The 18191-nt window shown below is 42.0% G+C and overlaps 1 protein-coding gene across 6 annotated transcripts in view; it reads left to right on the forward strand.

Moving 5' to 3' along the window:
* KDM3A (lysine demethylase 3A) overlaps positions 1-15909 on the forward strand; it is a 54618-nt gene extending 38709 nt beyond the window's left edge. For 5 of the 6 annotated variants that reach the window (XM_061210652.1, XM_061210650.1, XM_061210651.1 and 2 more), the window contains 12 exons: positions 44-171; positions 1694-1889; positions 3185-3357; positions 3768-4004; positions 5608-5779; positions 8203-8290; positions 9282-9412; positions 12661-12780; positions 12861-13000; positions 14259-14435; positions 14518-14652; positions 15224-15909. In XM_061210652.1, the coding sequence (XP_061066635.1) occupies positions 44-171; positions 1694-1889; positions 3185-3357; positions 3768-4004; positions 5608-5779; positions 8203-8290; positions 9282-9412; positions 12661-12780; positions 12861-13000; positions 14259-14435; positions 14518-14652; positions 15224-15304 (1778 nt within the window). In that variant the 3' untranslated portion in view covers positions 15305-15909. The remainder of the gene's footprint in view (positions 1-43; positions 172-1693; positions 1890-3184; positions 3358-3767; positions 4005-5607; positions 5780-8202; positions 8291-9281; positions 9413-12660; positions 12781-12860; positions 13001-14258; positions 14436-14517; positions 14653-15223) is intronic. The other variant, XM_061210654.1, reaches the window with a different exon arrangement.
* Positions 15910-18191: the final 2282 nt, after the last annotated feature.

Genomic DNA, 18191 nt, shown 5'->3' on the forward strand with positions numbered 1-18191 from the left:
CTAATATCCTTGTTCAGATGTTTGCCTGTGCCCTTTTTTTTAGCCCTCTATGATGTTGGAGACATTGTTCATTCTGTAAGAGCAAAATGGGGAATAAAGGCAAATTGTCCCTGTTCAAACAGGCAGTTCAAACTCCTTGCAAAGCCAGCCTCAAAGGAAGACATAAAACAGGTATTACTGTTTATGCTAGATTCACCATCCTTGTGATTGTTGTCTGTCTGTTTTCAAAAAACCCAAGGATTTCTATAGTATATTTGAAAGGAACATGGGGAGAGCTGCCAGTGGAAAGAGAGAGTTCATATGGTTCATGTGATACTTTAAAGACCCATTCTCAAGTTTCACATTATTTTTGTGGACCTCATTTGTAGCCTCTTTTAGTAGGCTTTTAATTTTGTTCCTTGAAAAGGCAAAAACCTTTTCTATTATAGTCTACCTAATAAGTTGCTGTCAAATTTGTATAGGTTTTTTAACTTCAATGTTTTACACAGTAAAAATTATTCAGATAAGCTTTAAAAATTTTTTAATTATTAAATATGTTTTACCTATAATATATATGAAGAATTGAAGGAAATAATACTGAAACAAACCTTTATGTAGCTCTTACTCTACATAAACAAAGTATATTTCCTTGGTGCTCACATGCCTCTTCCTGGTGACATTCCCTTAACCTTCACCATCCCATCTACCCCCCAACTGTCTCCCTTTTTCTTCCTCACCCTAATAATCATTATCCCACATTGTTTTTAGTAATCAGAAATTATTTTACATTTTGATAAAGCTGTGGTGTTGAAGGCAGCATAGGTAGAAGAGTTTTGATCTTTGTGGTCAGGACTGAATTTGAATTCTTTTTCTGCCACTTTCCAGTTGTATAACTTTGGCTCAAATGAACTGATGTATATATGCTTCAGCTTCCTCATCAGTAACAGAGGAATAGTAAACAGTGCTGGTAATTGGGCATCACAGAATTATATCACATGTAAAGTGAGGGCCTGGACCACAACAGGAATTTGACTCTCCTTTTTCCTTCTTATGTATGTATAAACGCACTAGCTGAGTTGTCAAGGCAGTTTTTTAAGTAATAGAAAAATAAGTGGTGTGTTCTGTCTGTCCAGTTTCTGTTGTTCTTGTTCAGTTTATGTTTTGAATTCTTTTTAGGGCTGTTCATCAATTTTTAAAGCCTACTACACTATGCTAAATCAAAAGAACATTTTCTTTTTTCTGCATCCCATTTCCTTCTGAATTCACAGCTGTATTTCCTACCTTGCCTCATTTATTCGTTCACTCACTCAGCCACTGGGTTTTGAGTGACTATTCATGATACAGGGGTGAGTTCACAGGGGAGATGGGCACAAACTGGGCGTTTTAAAGCAACATGGTGAACGGAGTGATAGGGGTATGAACGAGCATGAGGTGGGGATACGAGGGTGGGGGTGGATATCTTGCTGTATTTACATTCTTCACTTACATCTTATATTTTTACTAGTAATACTTAAAAGCTAAAAGATTAAAATCTCTCCTACATAGTTCTGCTGTATTGTTGAGAGATTACTGCAGTGGTGGTGATGTCGAGGGCTATTAGGTGGTTTTGTTTTGGATATTTCTTTCTAACTGGTGAGCAGTTAGGGGAGAAGGTAAGAAAAGGGAAACGTAATTTTTCAGCTTGTGTAAGATTCTCCTTCTGTACTCACCACAGACTTCCTTGGTTGGAGAAAAATCGACTCTTGGTGCCGTGCTCCAGCAGAACCCCTCGGTGTTGGAGCCCGTGGCTGTAGGTGGGGAGGCTGCGTCCAAGCCGGCCAGCAGCGCGAGGCCTGCCTGCCCAGCCAGCACATCTCCTTTGAACTGGCTGGCAGACCTGACCAGCGGCAATGTCAACAAGGAAAACAAGGGTGAGTGTTTCCTGCCTTCCTGAGAACTTTCGTCTGTTCCCAGAGGGTCCTGGCAGCCTTAGTTACGGTGAGAACAGAGTGGTTAGAAGTAGTGTGGAGTGGAAGGTGGTTCCCTGTAGCCACCCTGAGACCTGACACAAATGCAGCGCCGGAGAGAACTTCTGCTTATGATAGAACTCTAGGTAAGGCTGAGATTGTGTTTGGCAAGAGTGGAGTGGGCTGAGACGTGTGTGTTTTAATAGTGATTTTTGCCTTTCTGCCTTTAACCCTGTGTATATTTCCTATTTTGTCTAAGTTGCAACGTTCTGGCTTCAGCTTTATTTTTCTCATCTGTGCTGTTGTCTCAGGATGCTTGATGATAGTATAAAGAACATGGGTTTGGAATCAGGTAGTTAGATTAGGATTTTGGTGATTCTGCTTTCTGGCTGTGTTACAAAGAAAGGAAAATTGCAGATCAGTTTCTTTCATGCAAAGATCCTAAACAACATCTCAGTGAACAGAATTTAGCACTGTAAATAAAGGAATCATACAGGGTGACCAAGCAGAGCTTCAGAAATGCAGCTGTAGTTTTAACATTAAAAAAGTGGGGGAAAAGTCATGTGAAGAGAGACAGAAAAAGATTAAAATTCAAAGCCTATTTATAATTTTTTTTTTTAAAAACCTTAAATTAGGAATAGAAGGGAACGTCCTTAATCTAATGAGTTTCTACAATAAAACTAACAGCAAACATCCTAAATTGTGATTGAATTTTTTCATTGGTTGAATAATTTTTAACAGTTTCCCTCTGTGTTCAGGCATGAGACAAGGATTCCTGCTTTCACTCCTTTATTAAACATTGTATTGGAAGTTCTAGCTATTTAAGTTTAAGCTATTTAAGGTAAGGTAAACAAACAAAGAGATGTTAGGATTGGAAAGAAAGGGATAGAACTGTTGGTATTTGTAAGCAATCTAATTATACATGGGAAAAGTCTTAAGAGAATCTGTACTTGTAAACATATCTATCAGGGTTGATAGTTACGATGTTAATTTACAAAAATCAATTGTATTTTGTATACCAGGAACAAACAAATAAAAAATGCAGTTTACCATAGTATCACCTTGGATATTGGATATTTATTTTTTTAATAGCAGTTGGAAATCCATGTCTAAATCAGTAATGTCATTTATCCTCTTAAGTTTTTTTGGTTCTAGTAAATGAAAACCAAGTTCCAAAGTAATTCTGTCAGTGGAAGACTAGTAAGGGATTTACCTTTTCAGAATGCTTTTCCATCTGGATGTTTTTGATTTGTTTTTAGAAAAACAACCAACGATGCCAATTTTAAAGAATGAAATCAAATGCCTTCCACCCCTACCCCCCTTGAGCAAATCCAACACAGTCCTCCACACCTTTAACAGCACAATTTTGACACCTGTAAGCAACAACAATTCTGGTTTCCTCCGAAATCTCTTGAATTCCTCTGCAGGAAAGGTACGCATTTGTTTTATTGTTTATTACTCCACCTTATAAAGATGAATTGGAGTTAGAGTAGGGAGAAACTGAAATAGAAAGTAGAAAGAAGGATGAGTCCCATGCTTTCCTTCGTGGGTACAGAGGCTGTGTCGTTGGCACAGAGGCTGTGTCGTTGCCACATGGGCTTCACATGGTTAGGATTCTGGGCTGGGTCATTTTCACCTGTTACCACTTTTTCCTGTACCCACTTCTGAGAGTTGTGATGTCAGGTAGAGGAAGAGGACTTACCTTTTTGAGGGTAAGATTCTTTCGTGGCTTAGATTCTGTCCTGGATATGTAATGTATACTCATCCTAACCATAATAGGAATGGGTTTTTTGATGGTAGGGAATGACATATTTAAGACTCGTGTTTTTTTTTCAAATTCAGACGGAAAATGGACTCAAGAATACACCAAAAATCCTTGATGACATCTTTGCCTCTTTGGTGCAAAATAAGACTTGCTCCGATTTATCTAAGCGGCCGCAAGGACTGACCATCAAGCCCAGCATCCTGGGCTTTGACACTCCTCACTACTGGCTGTGTGATAGTCGCCTGCTGTGCCTGCAAGATCCCAACAACAAGAGCAACTGGAATGTGTTTAGGGAGTGCTGGAAGCAAGGGCAGGTAAGCGGGGCCTCTGCTTTCCAACCCACTTCACATCCCCTTCTTGGTGCCTTTGGTAGACTCCTGACAACCCCCCCTCCCCTGCCCCCTTCCTGGATTATAAATGGCATATACTTTATCTCTTTTTATTGTTTACTGTGCATACAATTAGAGCAGAGTGTGGCTATGAGTCTTATTTCTTACCGCAGACATTCCTGAGCTGTATTCTCTGATGAGGTTTTGATTGCTTCCAAACAGTCATCCTTGGATTTTTTGATGAGAGCATTCTGGGCTCTTGGTGATTCTTGTGTGATAAACCTCAATAGGAGAAGTGGGAATATGACTAAGGCTGGTGGGGTTTGGGGGATTAGACAAAATAGGATAAAAATCAGGCATCCCTCTTCCATGAATTAGAACCTTGTGCTGAAGACGATTTTAGGTGGCCCTGAGCCATGTGGTGTCAACCTGGAATTGGTGTGTAGTCTCCCAAGGGAAGGAGCCTGCTTTTTAAAGGGCAGTGATGTTCAGTCTGAAGGTTCGGTTGATAGTTTAGGAGATGCATGGCTTCGTAGACCTGCTCCTCTGCTTTCTTGTTTTGGTTTATGTTTTCTGGATCTTTGTCTTCTCTTCTGGGCCAAATGGAGTCCTCACTAAAGGAACACTTTGCTCTTGGACAAGGCCAGGACTTGGGGAATTGCCAAATAGAAAAATGTATGTATTTAACCAAAAAAAAAATTATTTTTTCAGTCCTGTGTTCTAACAAGATTTGCTCACGATGACAATGACAGACCGAATACAGTCCACAGCATGTTTTGTTTAGATTAGATAATGTTTTGTTTTTTTTTTAAAAAGCCTTATTCTTTTAAATTTTATTTATTTATTTATTTATGGCTGTGTTGGGTCTTCGTTTCTGTGCTAGGGCTTTCTCCAGTTGTGGCAAGTGGGGGCCACTCTTCATCGCAGTGCGCGGGCCTCTCACTATCGCAGCCTCTCTTGCCGCGGAGCACAGGCTCCAGACGCGCAGGCTCAGCAACCGTGGCTCACGGGCCCAGCTGCTCCGCGGCACGCGGGATCCTCCCGGACCAGGGCTCGAACCCGCGCCCCCCGCACTGGCAGGCAGACTCCCAACCACTGCGCCACCAGGGAAGCCCTAGATAATGTTTTTAAAAGTTGAACTTGTTGCCATATTTTAGTCAGGCTCTTTCACATAAAGATCAGGATTTCTGGCTTGTCTTGGATAACCAAAAGACGTGGCAATCCAGGGCCCTATTCCTGCCTGGTAACAATAGGCTGCAGGCCAGAGGCAGCATCCTCTTTGGACAGGGCACTCTCGCTGCCTTTGTCTCTGCTTCACATCCCCTGCCTAGCCCTGAGCCTTGGTATTGGTATTCTGTGAGTAGTGGGACCTGAGTTGGGAGGTGTGATCCTTGCTCGTAGAAGCTCACTAGTGTAGTTTGAGGGGTGTGTGTAGCAGGTGACTCAGGGGACTAAGCTGTCACTTGGGATCTGAGACTGAGGACCAGCCACAGAGAAACACAGCAGCAGCTGTTTGAGGAAGGGCTGCCTCGGGTGAAGGGACGGAGCTGGGGGAGTTCTAACTAAAGTCTTCGTTCTCTCCTCTTAGCCAGTGATGGTGTCAGGAGTGCATCATAAACTGAACACTGAACTTTGGAAACCGGAATCCTTCAGGAAAGAGTTTGGAAATCAGGAAGTTGACCTCGTTAATTGCAGAACCAATGAAATTATCACAGGAGCCACAGTAGGAGACTTCTGGGATGGATTTGAAGATGTTCCGAGTATGTATTAAAGACCTTTTAAGGGGGTTGAGGATGTGAAAGGAGGGGGCACGGGAGTAGCGGCAGCGACAGCATTTTCTATGACTCTGGAGTTTAAAATCAGTGTCTTATCTCCTCTTCCCCTTTCTTTTTACAAAGTTTATGCTTTTGAACTGAGGCAAATTCGCTTTGTAACTCCTTAGAGAGTGAGGTTTTAGTCACCTCTTCTTCAGGTGGCTCCAGGTCTGTCCTGTGACAGAAATGTGCCCAAGGGGAGGGGAGCACAGAGCCAGGGCTTGTGACTCAAAGCTGGTGGTTTTATATCGCCTCTTTATTTTTAAAAAATTTTAATTATGTTTAACAAGATAAGTAGAACTGAACGTGCCAGAGAACGTGAATCCGTTTAACGCAGGTTATCCTGGTCACTGCCTGCTTCACCTGGGCGAGGGGCGATGGTGGTGGTAAGGAGGCTTGAGTGTCTGGTGCTGAGCTTGGGCCCTTTCCGTGGACTGGCCAGTCAGTAGACTGTTTCCGAGAACCCCTTCATCAGCACAGGCACCTGGCCTTATGCTCCCACCCCCACTGGAGGGCTTGGCCAGTTCATTCTTATTAGACTCAGTAATTCAACTTTGCTCATTTATCATTCTCATTCTTTTATGACATATTTTTACCTTGTAATCTCCTGCTTCCTTATTTCCCATTACTTACCCACGTTTACAGGTTATGGCCCACACTTTGAACGAACTTTAGAACAAAGGTATAGCTAACTCTAAGTAGGGCATGATGGGGGTTTCCACGCGTAGATGTTAAGATTGAGTTTCAGCCGTAAGATGTTTACCTGGGGATCAACGTCTGTGAAATGGAGGAGGAGGAAGCAGGACTGGGCTGGAGAAGGAGCTGGCTGCGGCGTAGGCTCAGCGGAGCCTCAGCCAGTCTGGCAGGGAGCTCTGGAGCAAGCATTGCCTCTCATTGTCTCAGATTGGGCTGAAGTGGGGAAAGTCGGGGCCTTTATCCCCTCACCTCCCTCGGTCTCCAGGTGCTGGTGCCCCAGGGAGGGCATGACCTGGCAGGACAGCTCTCTGCAGCTGACGCAGACCCCGAAGCTGTGTCTGGGCAGCAGGTCCTTTGAAAGGGGATCGAGGGGCACACATACTACAGTGTGCTTTCCAGTTAGGCCTGGGGTCAAAGCCTGACTCTTGATTTGTACTTGCTGTGTACGTGAGCTTGGTGATTGCATTTTTCTGGGGCTCACGCTTCCTCATGCCTGCAAATGGTTAAGGCAGCCCAGCGTCCACCGCACCTGCCTCTCCCATGCTGGTGATTCTGCTGCCCAGACCCCCAGCACCCCACCCACGCCGAGACGCCACTGGTGTCCTGAACACACACTGTACCCGTATTTTCCTGTGTTTCTTGTCTCCTGGAGTGTGCACCTGTTCAAACTAGGTTATGGGACTCGGCTGACTATAGGACACTATACAGATGTTAGTCCTCATGAATATAAGGTTTGAAACTGGGTTCCAGCTTCAGTTCTGTTGTTTAATTTCAATAGCTGGACGGCCTCAGGCATCTGTCAATTTCCTCATCCAAAAGTAGAAGTATTAAATAGTGCCAGATCTCGCTGGGATGTTGGATTTAGTTGTAAGGACTAAATGGTTAAAACACTGAGCAGAGACCGGAACACAGCAAGAAGTGAAATTATAGTTACCATTGCTGCTAATCATAATCGTCAACATATTTTCTTCAGTTAGAGCTCCTTGGTTCTTGGTTCCTTCACATTACCTGCAGTGGGTAACTGCGCTGTTACAAGAACATAGTTCTGACTAAACCCTGTATGTGTCACCTAGAAGATGGGGAGGCGGGGGAAAGTGGGCCCTATTAGCCCTAGTTGTCCCTGGACAGAACATCAGGTAGCTTCAGTCTCTCTGAGCAAAGTAAGTCATTTCAATTTCGTGCTGGCCTCAGAAAACTGGGTTTTCTAAAATCTGTGGCCCTTTGATTGTTAAATTGCTGTTTGTTAGTTGGGGAGCTGCTCACTTCTTCTAGAACACTGTATAGGAGGAGATTGGATCTGTCAAAACACCGCCTATGTGGAATAGAAAGAAGGGAGTGGCTGAAATCTCAAAGAAGGAGTAGCAGTTGAACAAGCATTTAGAAAAGGCAGGGCTGTAACACAAACTAGTTGGTGATCTTCATTTTGCTACCCCTGCTGCTTCCTGGGTATGAATGGATTTCTTGGCACTGTAGAAATAAAATGATTGGCCATTTGCAGGAGGGGAATATTAAAGAAAAATAATATTTGTATACAAAATGTATCAGGTTATGAAGATCTTGCAGAGATAAGTTTTATTTGCATTGTTAAGGCTTAAAGTGCTAATTTGCCATCGATTTTGGTCTGTTTCCGAGTTATGAATAGTAGCAATTCAGTAATTCCGGTTCCCTTGCAGACCGCTTGAAAAATGAAAAAGAGCCCATGGTGTTGAAACTTAAGGACTGGCCACCAGGAGAAGATTTTAGAGATATGATGCCCTCCAGGTACGATTATGGGGAGGGGGAGAGATGATCCTGTCCTTGACTTGGTAGGATAAATTTTTTTTGAGGTGGTGAGATGAAGTTACTGACTTTTAAATCTGGCTCACTAGTGAAAACTCCACGCATTTCCACTGTAGTGCTCCGCCAGAGAAGAGGCGGACTCAGATGTGCACGCACTGATTTGGAGGCAGGAGTGAGATCAGACATGCTGGGGTTGGGTATAATACAGTGATATCATTGCTTTAGACAAGACAGCGGAATTGCTAGATCCATTTTCCTGAATTGAGCTTGAACCTTGCAGAGAATCCTCAGAACTAATGAATAATATATCCCTTAGTGTCACTTCTTATCATCAGGAATTTGTTGCTTAGATCTTCTGTCTGCAGTATTCTAGATCATTTTGATATATATGTGTGTTGTAGGAGAGAAAGAAGATGTCTTTGTTCATAAGCACTATAATTCTGATCTTAAATATTGGTTTTTTAAAATTTATTTTTTATTGAAGTATAGTTGAATTACAGTGTTGTGTTAATTACTGCCGTACAGCAAAGTGACTCAGTTATACATATCTATACACTCTTTTTTCCTATTCTTTTCCATTATGGTTTATCACAGGATATCGAATATAGTTCCCTGTGCTATGCAGTAGCACCTTGTTGTTTATCCATCCTGTATATACCAGTTTGCATTTGCTAATCCCAAACTACCACTCCTACCCTTTCCCAACCCCCTCCCCCTTGGCAACCACCAGTCTATTCTCTATGTCCCTGATTCTGTTTCTGTTTCATAGATAGGTTCATTTGTATCATATTTTAGAATCCACATACAAGTGATACCATATGCTAATCTTAAATGTTGTTAATGATAGCTATCTGCATCTTCACGAGCACAGATATTTTTGTTGTTCCTTTTGGTGTAGAAGGAACAAATGAAGTCCCACGATATATTAGAAACATAAGCTTATTTTGCAAATTTCACGGTTCTCTTGTCCTAGGTTTGATGATCTGATGGCCAACATTCCACTGCCTGAGTACACAAGGAGAGATGGCAAACTGAACTTGGCCTCAAGGCTGCCAAACTACTTTGTTAGGCCAGATCTGGGTCCCAAGATGTATAATGCTTATGGTAAGGAAGAAATGGCTCACTTGAAAAAATTATTACAGAAGTAAGGCAAGTCAGAATGTTTGGAACATTGATTTTTGGGGAGGGAGAGACGGAAAACGTCTATAATCCTAACCCTTAACACAGCAGTAGTCTTCATTTTTGCATATTTCCTTTCATTCCTTGGTCACGTGTATGTATATTTCCGTTTCATAGTTGCAGTTGTAGGGCATATGCCATTTAAAATTTTTCTCCTACACCTAATATTATACAGTAAAATCTTTACATGTTGCTTAATGATTTTTAGTGTGATCGTTTTTAACGGTTGCATGGTACATAATTGAATGAATGTAATTTTATTAATTGTTTTAATGTTGCCGGACGTTTAGGTCAGTCTGCTAGCATTCCAGCTGTTTCAGCATCTGCTACTCTTAAATTCAGTGTTCTGTGTTGGTGGGTAGTAGTTAGTTACTTAAGTTAGTATTGAAAACACCCTTGGAATTGTATTTCTCCGATTTATTTCCTTCCTCCCATAATGATCCCAACTCCAGTCTCTCAGACTTGAGGGTGGCAAGCCAGAGTCTTTGGCATCTTTGCCATGTTCTCCAGATGCTGTTGGGAGAGGGAGGAGCGAGGGCTTGGACCTCAGCCCCCGACTTCTTCTGTTCCGGTGGAGTCGGCCCAGGGAACCATCTGGAGTGAGATCAGGGAACATTCCAAGAGGGGAGTTTACCTTGGGAAGTTCCCACAGTCTAGATGCCCAGGATGTTCCCTTCCCCCGAGCCCTTCAAAGAAGCTGGATGGCTGGGACTTCGGGGCATATTCTGTTCACAGTGAAGATTTGCAATGAATTTACGTAAATGGAAGCATTTTTCCACTAAAGCAAATGGTGTCATGTTGCATAGTGATTATCCATGCCTTACAGAAATTATGCAGCTTTATAGGGTAGAAGTGGTTATCTGAGAAGTTTTCGAAATAAATAGTCTGCTTGGTTTAAATGGCTTGACAGCAGCTCTTTTCCTCCTAGATACCAATAGATAGAGGGCAGTGTTACTCTCTAATAGCTTTTCCTATCAAAATTGTTCCCGTTCAGAGTAAGCAGTTAGGGGTTGAAAATAAAGAAAACGTGTTCATTTTCAAACCCCTCACACCTTATCATAAACGTCGTTAAAGAGCAGTCGTTTTTCAGAAGTTGGGTGACTGAGCTGTGACCCCTCCACAGACAGCGTGGAGTGAAAGGCTCTTTGGAAAGACCACATAGTCACCCTGTCTCCAGCTCCAGCACCAGCACCAGCACCAGCACCAGCACCAGTTTTACACATGGGGAGCAGGACTTCAGGACGATAGAGGGGACGGTGACCTGGTCAGGATATCCAAGGGGCATCTAGTGGCAGGTCTGGGAGGAGGACTTAAGTCTCCTAATTTCTAGGCTTGACCCAGCCTCCAACCCCAGTACTCTGTCACCCAGCAGCCCCTACTGTGTCAGCTTGTGTTCTTTTCATAAAAGTCCATGGTGTGTTTTGTTTCAGGATTTTCTATTTTCTGGGAATCCTTTCCCTGGGACCGTTGTTTTTGGTTCCATCTGAGTTCAGGCTCTCTCAGTTTAGAGACTGGTTTTATCAGTGTGCAGTCACCCGTAGCTGGGATTGGCTGGACTTTGGGCTGATGGCTGGGTAGGTGTCGTTTCCTTCCTCTTTTGCGGAACACTTTTTACTCAGTTTGGCAACGGCCAAACCAGCAAGCAGCTTCTCACGAGGCTCTGAGACTAGCCCACGTTTCCTCACTCCTCCCAGCTCCATCTCCTTCCTTCTGCCCCCAGTGTTAACCAACATCCTGAAGCTTGTGTTTATCATTTCCTTACATTTATAGTTTTACCATATATGTTTGTGTTCCTGCAGAATATCCTTTAGTATTTAACCTGCTTTTGAGCTTTATATAAATGGAATCAGACTTCTGGATATTCCTCCGTGCTGTCGTGGATAACTGTTCATTTCATTCATTTGCCTTCTATCATGTTGATTGCTTTTTTCTCTTCTCAGATTTTACTTGTTCATTTTTTACTATAGAAAATTTTCCAAATGCATTGAAAACGTGAGAGTCCAGGACAGTGACTTCCCCTGTACTCATCCCCCAGTTACAACAGCTCTCAGGTTCTTTTTCCATAATTGTTTCCTTATTTCCTCCCTTTATATTTTTCCTTTACTATTTTAAAGGAAATCTCATATATCCTATGATTTTTGTCCAATATCTGTTGCTTTACCTCCTCCTAGGGCTGATATTTCAGCAAACTGGAAAGTAAGGACAGTGCAGCAGAGCCCTAGGGCCATGGTCCGCGGTTGAAATGATAAGGTCCCCTCTCCTGTGTATAGCTGCTCCTAAACCACAGGCCCCTGCAAGCCAGAGAGAAGTTCCTTGGCCTCCGAACAAGGCAGGGCTGCTTCAGGGCCTGGCAGGTTAGAAAACAGCCTCGGCTTGCCCACCCCGAGCTATGCTTGGCTCTGCTGCCCATTCAAGAAGCAGTGACCGCATGTCAGGATGTGCGTCCAAGGTAACCGCAGGGCTTGACGAGCCTCAGGGCGAATGCTGAACAAACGCGCCTTCTCCTGGGGTAAGAGGTTAGAGTCTCGGGTTTTGAGCACCAGCGTGGACCTCGTGCTCAGGCCCACCTCTTTCACAGTTGAGGGATCCAAGGAACATGTGGGCAGCGTTCCTTCTTGCACTGAGTACATAGTCGTTTGAGGTCCCAGCTTTACGTGTTTCTGAGGGGGGTTTCTGTTAGACTCACGTCTTACGTCTTACCCCAGAGTCCTTCTAGTCTGTGTCAACCAAAGCTTGAGTGCACCTGCTTGAGCAAACATCCTTTTGGCAAATCCCAGCCTCAACAGTCCACTGTACCGTTCCCGAGTTCTGCTTTCTAGTTTTGGCTTTCTTCTTTTCTTGCCAGCATACTGACTCATTAAAAAAATATTTTTAAAAATAATTTCATCAAGGATTTTTAGTTGTCCTCAGCAGGAGGAAACCTATTTTGCCTATCACCAGAAACAAGTGCTAGTATTAGGAGTTGGTTTTTTATTCTTACAAATAAATATTTAATAAGAACTTTTTCCCCCAAAGTTGAAAGGATAAAATAAGTTAATATTAAATATTGTTCCATTACTTTTACATGATTAGAAAGGTAGCTTTTAAGTTTTGTGACCACGTATTCCAGGGAGTGGGAAAGACTGAGGCAGTCTTTGCTGTCTCAGTAAATTTAAGGCATTTTCTGTTTGCAGGATTAATTACTCCAGAAGATCGGAAATATGGAACAACAAATCTTCACTTAGATGTATCTGATGCAGCTAATGTCATGGTCTATGTGGGAATTCCCAAAGGACAGTGTGACCAAGAAGAAGGTAGGGTGCTGAGCATAAAAGTGAGGCTTATTCTCTGAGCTCGGACGTTGTGGTCTGATGTTTGCTTTCTCTTGCTCCAGAAGTCCTTAAAACCATCCAAGATGGAGATTCTGATGAACTCACGATAAAGCGATTTATTGAAGGAAAAGAGAAGCCAGGAGCCCTCTGGCACATATATGCTGCTAAGGACACAGAGAAGATACGAGAATTTCTTAAAAAGGTGTGCTCCTTACCCTATGGCATGTGAAGAGAGATATGCAGAATAGCAGTATTATACTACATGTCGAGACCTGACTGGGTTACTGGAGAATAATCACAGCTTCAGAAGTTAGATCTGTGCATCTCAGATTGATTAGGCTGAAGCTGGTTGCTAAGGAACAACGATTTCTAGATGATTAGGCTCACACCTCTGAAAAGAGGGAAACATCTTTTTTCTTCTGTCTGTGTGTTACGTCATAGTGCATTTGGAGATTTTTGTGCTCTACCTTCAAGGTAGTTCCTCTGATGATCACATAGTATCTATTTGTTTCTATTGCCTTAAAAATCTAAGCACTTCAGAAGTCCATGTATCATTTCTTTGCTCTTGATAGCTGTGTTGCAAGTGAGTTACTAAGGTCCCTGTTGGTTTTATCCACCCTCATTTAGTAGTAGGTCAGGAAGACCTCACACCCTACTGTGGCCATTAGCTTATGCGGGAAAGGGATACAGGGACTTTGAAGATTCCAGGTTTCCAGTAGTTAGCAGGTTGCTCAGCAAGGGTTCTGTGTGGAAGTGCTAGGCAACTGGAAAGATGGGCATAGTCAGTTTGTAACCTATTCGCCACTGAGGCTGCTAGTTGCAGCCCAAGTATTTGTGGCTGGTATTCTTCAGTTGTTCATGAGGAGTGGATATGAACGCTTCTAGCCTGCTGCCTGGTGGCAGGTTAGGCCCTTAACCAGCATTTGCTTCACTCAAGATGTTTCTAGCTAAGGATAATTTGACTCTTCCAGAAAACCTGCTGGTCACCATATTGTTCCTTTGATAGTGTCACCCTGGGTCTGTGCTGCCAGATACTGGGTCTAGAATAAACAAGTTTAACCTACAGCCAACTTTGGGACTGTTTCATAACTCAAATTGTTAAGTGAATACAGATTTTTAAGAACTGCAGTGTAGCAAGTCTATTTCTAAGGAGCTTAAGTCTACTTACATTCAAAAGCCTAGGCCAAAATACTGTCCTAACACAGTGTTTACAAAAACATGCAGACTGCCAGTCACGGTTTATAGGAAATGACAGAAGGGAACCCACATTTTCTTTCAGTCTCCTCTTGGTTCACTCAGTTAATGTCTTTGAGTGCTGTTTTCTCTTTCTGCCAACAGGGACACACGTTACAGAAGGCCTGACATTTACTGACAGGCTGCCCACACTGTCCAGGGGGCAAAATGCCCTCATGGAGACCCAGCATGTTACTCAGTTTCATAATACTTGGAATGTATTCTAGGTATCAGAAGAGCAAGGTCAAGAAAACCCCGCAGACCACGATCCCATTCATGATCAGAGCTGGTATTTAGACCGATCACTAAGAAAGCGTCTTCATCAAGAGTATGGAGTTCAAGGCTGGGCTATCGTGCAGTTTCTTGGAGATGTGGTATTTATCCCAGCAGGAGCTCCACATCAGGCAAGAACCATTACTTTATTCTTTATTCTTCTTACACTACAAACTTTGGCATGTGTGACTGATGTGGCTTGTTGTTTTCCAGGTTCATAACTTATATAGCTGTATCAAAGTGGCTGAAGATTTTGTTTCTCCAGAACATGTTAAACACTGCTTCTGGCTTACTCAGGAATTCCGCTATCTGTCACAGACTCATACAAATCATGAAGATAAATTACAGGTAAAAATGGCTGTGATTCCTGGCATTCTCTGACTCTGGCTTCATAGCCCATTACTGACCTTATAAAAATAATCAGCAAACTTGGCCATACCACACTTGGTACAGTGAGTTGATGAACTGGCTTTATGTCTAGTTCTGCTACCTACTTAGGCAAAGGAGGAATAAACATGGAGGAAATCTCATTTTGGTTTAGAGGCTTTCAGTAGTGAATCATCTAACATATGATTCCATGTTTGGAAAACTAGGGAAATAGATAAACTCTGAAAAATAGAGCTGTACCTTGGGGCTTGCTTGTGTCCACTCACTGGGGGCAGGGCCACATAGGATCAAAGCCTCTGGAAGGGGGAAAATGAGCTTTTAAGTTCTTCAAAGGAGGCATGGGTTTAAAATGTGTATAAAATAACAGCCTAAAGGAGCCCAGGGGCCTTTCAAGTATTATTAACATTTCATATTGAATTTTGAGTTTTGAATTTCAAGAGCATGGTATAAAATTGGTAGGGGAAAGGTTTATTCTTACTGACAGATTTTAGATTTCATGGTAAGCTGACCATATTTTCTCTCGTTTTTTCAGGTAAAGAATGTTATCTACCATGCAGTGAAAGATGCGGTTGCTATGCTGAAAGCCAGTGAATCCAGTTTTGGCAAACCCTGAGGGTCCCAGAGGCGCCTTACCCCCGCACATTGGAAGTGAAGTACTGGCAGCTGTTCAAACTCTTCAGGCAGGAATCCTGTGGACTTTGAGACTCATGTTACCTCATCTTCTTTTTTAAACTGTACCCACCTGGTAAGGGTACTCTGTCTAATGTATATTTCTAGTGTTTACAGACACTAAATGTGTATATGTAGTAACTATTTACAGAACATGCATCCTTAAACTGTGACTTCTCACCTAGTGCAGAGCTTCTACCCAGCTGTAAAAACAGAACCCCTTATCAGCTCTGGAACGAGACCTGCAGTTATTCCCCAGCTGTGTGGTTGGACAGCTTAGTCAAATGGGTTATAACTCTTAGGAATCACCGTGCAGTTTATTTGGGTTGTGTTTTGTTGTGTGTCTGAGTACCCTCTCCCCGACCCCTTAGGGTTCAGAAGCGCAGTGGAGGAAGCGACCGCCGACATTTGAACGTTGTATTGCCTTAGGACTGGCATTACATAGCAGAGGTCAACTACTGCACCATTCTTGGGGTTAACCATCTTTAGTTAAACGGAGTTTTAATTTAAATGAAGCTTTGCTAATTTTAAGTGTTAAGCATTTTGCATTAAAGTATTCATATAATGTTCTGACTCAGTTTATTGGCATCATTCTCTGGTTGCAGAGTCAACACGCACTTCATCAGTGTTACAGGTGTAAGAGTTTGCGCCAGGAACTCATCTTAAAAGCACAGAAATTTGATGCTGTAGTGATTTCTGAGTGGTTATTACAATGCTAACATGGAAACAGGTTTCTCCCCAGCCAAGTTGAAACTCCTGTCACACTTTTGTAAAGAAACACCACTGATTAACTACCTTTAGAAGTGACAATTAACCAAAAAACCAAATAGTGACGGGTTAAATGGTTCTCAAAGGGTAAGAGATCAAAATTCTTTGTCTCTCTTCTGACCCTTTAAAGTTTAAGAGTTTACAAAGGAAAATGAAATTATTAGAAGGTTTAGAACAGTAGTATCTAAAATAATCATCTCTATGAAGGAATAAAATAAAGAAGCCACTTTTCTATAGCTCGTTGATTCTCCTAGACAGCTGTAGCTGTACTAAAAGGAATTAAATTGAAATCAAGTAGCGTAGACAAGGCCTAGAGCCTGGATTTTTACCTGTGAGCTCAGAGTAGGAGATCAAAGATCCCCGCCTAATGTCAGCCCACTTCAAACCAAAATCTTTAATGGATGAACTTTCAAAAACAAAGTTTTCTGAAAAGAATAAGTAGAAATATCTACCTATCTTAGTGGGAAACATCTTCCCTGGGAATTTCTTACCAGAAGCTTCTTTATACAGTTTTGGATCTAGAATTGGCACTGTTGATTAGAAATCTCCAATAGGCAAAAGAAGAGGAAAACTTGGATTCTCTATAGAGGAAATCACCTTCAAGCCATGCCTCAAAGGAGTCCCACAGATGATGATAGTTCTAAGGACTGTTATTCACAATCAAATGCATTGTATCCACAAATATGAAAATTGAAAGCTACCATGAGCAAGAGTCAATGCAAACCTGAAACTGCCATATTTATTAAACGTGCAAAGTTTGTAGGTTCTGGAATGATCCAGCACTTATTTTATATTCTGAAATGTTTAGTATGTTTGTTTGAAGAAAGAGTATAGGAATATGATGAAAGAATGAGATTGCCAGAAATGACCAGATTTGGGAAGAAGCTGAATAGAACTTACAGAAATGAGACATGATGGTTAAAATTAGAAATTCAGCACATGAGTTAAGTGGCAGAAAAAAGTTCTTTTACAAACTGAAAGATTGGTAAAAATAACGCAAGACAGCACTGAGTAACAGGAAACTGTAAAGAAGTGTTAACTTATAAGGCGGACACAGAAAAGTATAGGTTTGACTGTCAGTGACAGAGAATTAAGAGACTGGTGAGGGAGGGTGACATTCTGAGACTGAAATTTTTCCAGTACTGACATGTCAGATTGAAGAAGCCTAACTAAATCAAGCAAGATAAATAAAATATCCACACCTGTGGGAAGTAAGTAACAGTAATAAGTTACAAGAATACCCAAAACAGGTTCTTAAAAGTACCCACAATGGGGAAAAACATGATTTTCAAAGAGGTGACAGACTTAACAGCTGACTTCTTAACAACAACAGGGGGAGTCAAGAAAGTAGATGCCACTCTTACTGTGCCAGAGAACATGCCTGAAAATAAGTCTAGACACAGCAAAATTATTTTCCCTGTTCTTACTGACATTTTCAGATAAAAGCCAGAGTTTCTCTTCAGGCCCTTGCTGAAGGAACTTTTAAGAATATCCTTAGGATTAAAAAAAAAAAATAAGAAAAAAAAAGAATATCCTTAGGGAAAAAAAAGTAACCCACATCATGATGCAAGAAAAAACGGTGTACAAGGGAAACTGTAAATTCATGGATAATCTTAAGCAACAGTGGAACAATATTTTTAGAAGTCTGGATAAAGTTCCTCTAAAAGTTAAACATAGAATTAATGCATGATCCAGCAATTCCACTCCTATGTTTATACTCAAAAGAATTGAAAGCAAGGATTCAACCAGGTACTTGTAGACTCGTTCATAGCAGCATTATTCACAAAAGCCAAGAAGTGGAAACGACCCAATAGATGAACAGATAAACAATGTGGCATATCTATACAGTGGAATATTTTTCAGTCTTAAAAAGGAAAGAAATTCTGACACAGGCTACAACATGGATGAGTCTTGAAAATACACTCAGTGAAATACGGCAGACACACGAAAGGACAGATATTGTATGATTCCACTTATATGAGGGACAGTCATGTTCCTAGAGTAGAGACAGGAGGTAGAATGATGGTTACTGGGGCTGAGAGGAAGGGGAACTGGAAGTTACT

Source organism: Eubalaena glacialis, chromosome 14 (assembly GCF_028564815.1).
Source record: "Eubalaena glacialis isolate mEubGla1 chromosome 14, mEubGla1.1.hap2.+ XY, whole genome shotgun sequence".
NCBI lineage: Eukaryota > Metazoa > Chordata > Mammalia > Artiodactyla > Balaenidae > Eubalaena > Eubalaena glacialis.